General features: G+C 36.5%; 1 protein-coding gene across 1 annotated transcript in view; it reads left to right on the forward strand.

The window, feature by feature from the left end:
• The window catches only part of LOC101892965 (histone-lysine N-methyltransferase, H3 lysine-79 specific), a 30,652-nt gene extending 25,705 nt beyond the window's left edge, over nucleotides 1–4,947 (forward strand). The window contains exon 5 of the mRNA XM_059127046.1: nucleotides 2,769–4,947. Coding sequence (XP_058983029.1) covers nucleotides 2,769–4,366 — 1,598 coding nt within the window. The 3' untranslated portion in view covers nucleotides 4,367–4,947. The remainder of the gene's footprint in view (nucleotides 1–2,768) is intronic.
• The last annotated feature ends 1,239 nt before the right edge of the window (nucleotides 4,948–6,186 follow it).

Consider the following 6,186-nt stretch of genomic DNA (forward strand, 5'->3'; position numbering starts at 1 on the left):
AATGCACAAAGACATAATACCCTTACCACTATGTGGTGTAGGGTATAATCAATGAACACACATCTGAAAGTCCTTTGAAATTATTTTTAAAAATCCAATATTCTAGATCTGATTGTTTAAAAAATTCGTTATTAAAATTAACGATCTGATTATTTGAAATATTTCCTCTGTAAAATGCCTCATCCTGGATTTGATTACTTTGTAAAATTTTCTTTAAAATCCACGGCTTTAAAAATCTCCGACCCAGAATTGATAGTCTTAAAACCATCTGAAAAATCTGCTACTGTCTTTGCAAAAAACCCCTATTCTTGCCCTGGTGTTCTTAAATATTCTGGATCTGTATCTGGTTCCAGAAATTTCTTCAAAAATCATTGATATTGTGGTCATTGTAACTTATTCTCAAAAGTCTACTATCCTTGATCTGGTGATCTCTAAAAGTTATTTTTAATTATGCAGGATGACCACGGAGCATGATGGTTTCTGAATTCACTCTCAAGAATCCAGAACCTTGCTCACCTTGTCCCTGAAATTTTTTGTTAAAAATCTTTGATCCAAAAATTTTTTCTGAAGAATCCAGACCTAGACCAGATAGTCTTGAAAATTATTTTTATACCATCCACCATTCTATGGAGGGTTATAACGTTTGTCATTTCTCCTCGAAATATTCATATATTCTGGATCAGCGTAAAATTCTAAGACGATCTAGCGATGTCCGTCTGTATGTCTGTCCGTCTGTTGTAATCACTCTATCTTTGGAACGAATTGAGATAGAAGGCTAAAATTTTGCATGCATGCATAGTTTATACATAGTAGGCAGGTTAGGTTTGTAAATGGGCCATGTCGGTCCACGTTTTCGTATAGCCCCCATATAAGGGCACCTCACGATATTCGATATTTTGATGATTTCAGCAACATATTTTACCGGCATCGTTTCAAATTTCGTACTGGAAGATGCCAATGGGTACTACAGCCTGGCAAAAATGTTTGTATGCAGGTTCAGATCTTCGTATAGCCCCCATATAACGGTACCTCCCGATATTCGGTATTTTCATTATTCGAATTTCGTATTTGAAGTTCGTAACGGGTACTACAGCTTATGACAACAATTTTTATATGTAGGTCCACGTCTTCGTATTGCCCCCATGTATATAGTCAGTATTATGACGATTTCGGCAACATTATTCACCGGAATTGGTACTACAACTTATGGCCAAAAAATTCATATGCAGGTCCATATGTTCGTATAGCCTTCATATGACTGTACCTCCCTATTCTCCATATTTGCATGATGTTTGCGTCATTTTTCACCGCAATTGTAACAAATTTCGTATTTGAAGTTCTTAATGGACACTACAGCCTATGAAAAAAAATTCGTATGCAGGTCCACGTCTTCGTATAGTCCCCAAATAACGATTTTCATTTAAGTGGTAGTTTTCGGATTTTTTTAAATTTTTCAATTTCCTTCGAAATGGTTGAGGCCCGGTCGAACTTAGCTGCTTTTTTACTTGTTTTTTTAAATAATGCATTTTAAGTTCCTTATAATCCTTCAAAATTCATAATCTTTGAATTTTTCTTTCAAAAATATGCTACCGTTGTTACGGTGGCCCCTGAAAGTTCTTCTGGTAAGTACACCATCCTTGAGTTCATAGTCGTGGTGCCCGAAATTTCCAGAAACTTTGACCTGTTGGTCCCTGCAATTTCTTCACAACAACCACCCATTCTTAGTCTGTTGTTCTACAATCGTGGACCAGATTATCCCAGTTTTTTTTTTTTTTTTTTTTTTTTTTCAAAAACATCACCTTTTTTGGTCTCTGAAATGGTCCCTGAAATTTCTTTTCAATTTTCTATGTCGATCAAGAATCATTGTGGCTCCAAAATATAACTCTCAAAAATGCAAAGCCTTGATCTTTTTGTCCTTGAACTTTGTTGTCAAAATATTTCGATCTTTGATCTAATTGTCTCTTAAGTTTCTCCTCATAAACCAACAGTTCTTGATTTGGCGGTCCCTGAAATATCTTCTCAAAATCCACGATCCCTGGTATGGTCATTAGGTCAATTATTCTAAACAATCCGCGATTCAGACCGGGCCTGCAAATTGTCCTAAATAATACACAATCCTGTTTGGCCCTGCAAATTCTCCACGATCATAGTCCCTTAAATTCATATTTAGAAATGCATTACCCTAGATATAATAGTAGCGGAATGATGTTCTAAAAAATCTGCAATCCTATATTTTAAGTCTCTTAATGTTATTCTCTGAACAATCCGTAAATATTTTGCTCAATAAATTGAAAATTAAATTTCTGTTAATGAAAATATGGGATCCGGGATCTGAACTAAAACTTAAGTTTGTTTAAACTTTAGATTACTCTCACTGTTTTAAATATTCTGTTAATTCAACTATTCTCTGTTTGGATAACCGCTCTTAGATTTAAGATTTTATTTAATTTAAATTTTATTTCTCAACATTGCATGAGCCGATGTCTGTAGCTATCAAGATTTTACATAAAATAATGTCTGAAAACGTCGGCATTGTTAAACAAAACTCAAATTTCTTAAAAAAAAAAATCCGCAATCTAATATTTTGAGAAAAAAAATCGTTAAAAACCAATTATATTTTTTTTATTCTATGATATTTCCACGGTCCTACATATATCTGAAATAACCTAATTAGATTCCGATTCCAATTTTGAAATTCTTTAAGGTCCCAAATTTCTCAAATATGTCCATTACTCCCTTTAACATTAACTTCTTCTCTTCTTTTCCAGAACGTGAAGAATCCATAATGACCGACTGTGAATGGCAATTGCGTGAAACGCAAAAGCAATGCAAAGAACGTATAGATAAAGTCGAGGCAGCACGTAAGGAAGCCTTTGAAAATGTCGAACTTCTCGAAAATGAACTGGAAGCGTTGAGCAAAGAAGCCGATGATTTGAAAATCTATCAGAAACAGGTTACCTCGTTGCGCGGTGTTGTCAATGAACAGGCCACATCCATACAAACTCTGATGTCACAAATCGAATCTCTGAAGACAGAGTTAGAGACAGCCAACACTAGTCTGCAGGAACAAATTGAGGCTGTTACCAAAATAAAATTCCATTGTGATAATGCTCTCTATGATAAGGAACGTCAAATGATTTATCGAATCGATGAAGTACGCAACGAAGCTGCCGCATTTTGGGAAGATAAACTGTACACAGAGATGACAAGACTGAAAAATGAACTTGAATCTGTTTATGTGGACGAGCGACGCGATGCCTTGGATAAGCTGCAAGTGGAGCATGTTGAAGAGTTAAAGGCCCTCACAAATCGTTATACCGCCAACGAGGAAGAGCTGCGAGCAGAGTTGACCGAAGCCCAGGAGGCACTGGAACGTAAATCGAGAGAATTCTTGGAATTAAGAGAAAAATCTGATCAGGCTTTGCTACAGACTCGCATGCATTTGGACCGGGCAGATCGTGACTTCCAAAAAGCCATGTGTCAGGAAGAAGAAAGACGGGAAGCTTTGGAATTGAAATTGCGCAACGAATTCGAGGAGGAGAAGCAAGAAATGGAGGAAAAATTCCGTGAACGTTTAGGCCAAGTTAAAGAAGAATTTGCCAAAGAGTTACAAATAAATACCCAAGAATTAACGCGAGAGCACGAAAAGGAGCTGCAAAAACTTAAAGTCAAATTGACAGCCGAAAAGGAACAAGCCCTCCAAGAACTGGCCGAAAGACATCGACAGAAAATGTTCGATGCCGAGGAGAAAATCAAAGAAATCGAACTGCGCTACAAACGTGACTTGAAAGATCTCAAAGCTGCCTACGATGCTGAAAAGATCGCTCTCGACAAACGGGACATTAGCAACGCCAACGAAATCGAACAGCTACATCGAAAATGTCGCTGTCTCACCAATCTCTTTGAGGAGATGCGTATGCGCTATGAACGACGTGATCCTCGTCCTGAAGACTTACGGGAAATTGCCGAGCTACGGGAACGCTGTGAGTCTCAGGAACGTGATATGTATCTGTTGACTGATCGCCTGCGTGAAATGCAAATCCAAATGAATGAGTTGCAACAGAACAACGCCAACATGAACAACAACAACAGCAACAACAATAAAAAGACAAAGCAAGTCAAGAAGCCACCACCCAAGTCGATACCCACAAATTGCGACGTTATCTACGAAGAAAACGAGGAACGAGATTCACCACCACCCAATTCATATGCGTCGGACACCATCAATGAGGATGACGTCGATGCCAACAACACCAACCGCACAGATGACAGCAAAAAACAACAGATTGTCGACATTTCGAAGACCAAGTCGAAACTGATCGCCGACAACCAGCAGGATGACAGCCACATGATTACCGCCATGTAAGCGACGGCCAACAAAATGATTGAAAATGGCGGATGTGACTGTGCGGCCCCAACAGAGGCCAGTTGTTGGCCGTTCCAAATCACAAAGGGTGATTTGTCATGTACAACATTTGTATCAGATGCTTCTACACTACCATATGGGGGGTGGCGCCGCGACTGCATGTGTCCCATGCACCAAGCACCCCCTGCCAGCCACCATTTATCCTCCACCCCGCACATAAACCATCACCAGTCGTCTCTCTTTTTTTGTAAAATATTTCAATATTTTGTACGATTCTCTACGTAAGCACGTGGACCTTACTCTATTTTTGTATTTCTAATGTGTATTATTATTTATTTCCTTATTCTCTAAGTGATCTGCAAAACGATTCTAAAACAAATTCTATTCATAATTCGTTGACTAGTTTTAGTTGATGTATCAAAATTTATTTATTTATATATATTTAAAAAAAAAAAAACAAAAACAAAGAAAACTTAAAGTTTTGTTGTTGCGAAATTATTCCCGAAATAAAAAGAAAATCTTTTAATTTTGTACTTCAAAGAAGAAAAAAAAAAATGAAAATAAAGTGCAAAAACACCGAAGATTTTATTTGAATTTTTTTAATAAATAGTTCAGAGTCAATATATCTGCAATGATAAAGATGAGTGGCTAAGTGCCATTTCAAAAGGCTAGAGCCGAGATAGGGCGGGGCTTTCGGAACTTTCTACTAATCATTCAGAGCTAAAGTCTTCAAAATTCAGTTCTAGGTTACATTTTATACAAGACATTGGATAATTTGGGGTTTTTGAAGATTCGAAACCATAGGTACTAAATAGTACCAAAAAACCTTTTTCACACGGTTTATATTCTGTACTCAGATTAGCTCGTATTTTGAAAATTCTTACTAAAAAAGGCGTAAACAATATTTTGTGATTAAATCCTATATTTTTAGAGCTAGTGGTTTGAAATTTCGCACGAAAATTACGATCGCTATTCGAAATTTGAACAAAAAGGCGTACTTCTTATTTTAGAGCCAAAATCTTCAAAATTCATATTTTGATCAAAAAACTACAATATATTATCCTTTCAGATATAGAAATCTGAAATATATATGTAACATATGTAAAAAGATGAGTTTTTGATTCTCTCATCAACGCCCAGATGAAACGGCTATAACTAGAATTTTTAAATCATAGTTTATAGTTGGGTGATAAAGGAGGGCGTTTTTATACCCTCCATCTTGGAAAGGAGGTACCTCCTCCTCATATAACGGTACCTCCCGATCTTCGATATTTTGATGATTTTTACCACATTTTTTCATGGATTTGTCTAAAAATTGGTATTTGTTGGTCATAATGGGTTCTAGCTCCGGTGGCGAAACATTGTATGTATAGGTCTACGTTTTGGTATAGCCTCCATAAAACGGTATCTTCCGATACTCGGTATTTTGATGGTTTTTGTCACATTTTATCACGGATTTGTCTAAAAATTGGAATTTGTTTGTCATAATGAGTTCTAGCTTCGTTGGCGAAATATTGTATGTATAGGTCCACGCTTTTCTATAGCCCTATATAGCGGTACCTCCCGATATTCGGTATTTTGATGATTTTTGCCAAATTTTCCCACGAATATGTCTAAAAATTCGTATTTGTGAGTCATAATTGGTTCTAGGGTCATAATTGGTTCTAGTTGGAGGTTATTAAAAGTTCGGCCGGACCGAACTTGTTTTTATTTTTTTTTTTTTTTTTAATTCATACTAAATCGTAAAAAAAAGATGTGTTTTAGACTAAAATTCTACACTTTAAGATCTGGGATCTTCACATTTTCCAAGTTGGGGTATT

This window comes from Musca domestica, unplaced genomic scaffold (genome assembly GCF_030504385.1).
Source record: "Musca domestica strain aabys unplaced genomic scaffold, Musca_domestica.polishedcontigs.V.1.1 42, whole genome shotgun sequence".
Taxonomy (NCBI): domain Eukaryota; kingdom Metazoa; phylum Arthropoda; class Insecta; order Diptera; family Muscidae; genus Musca; species Musca domestica.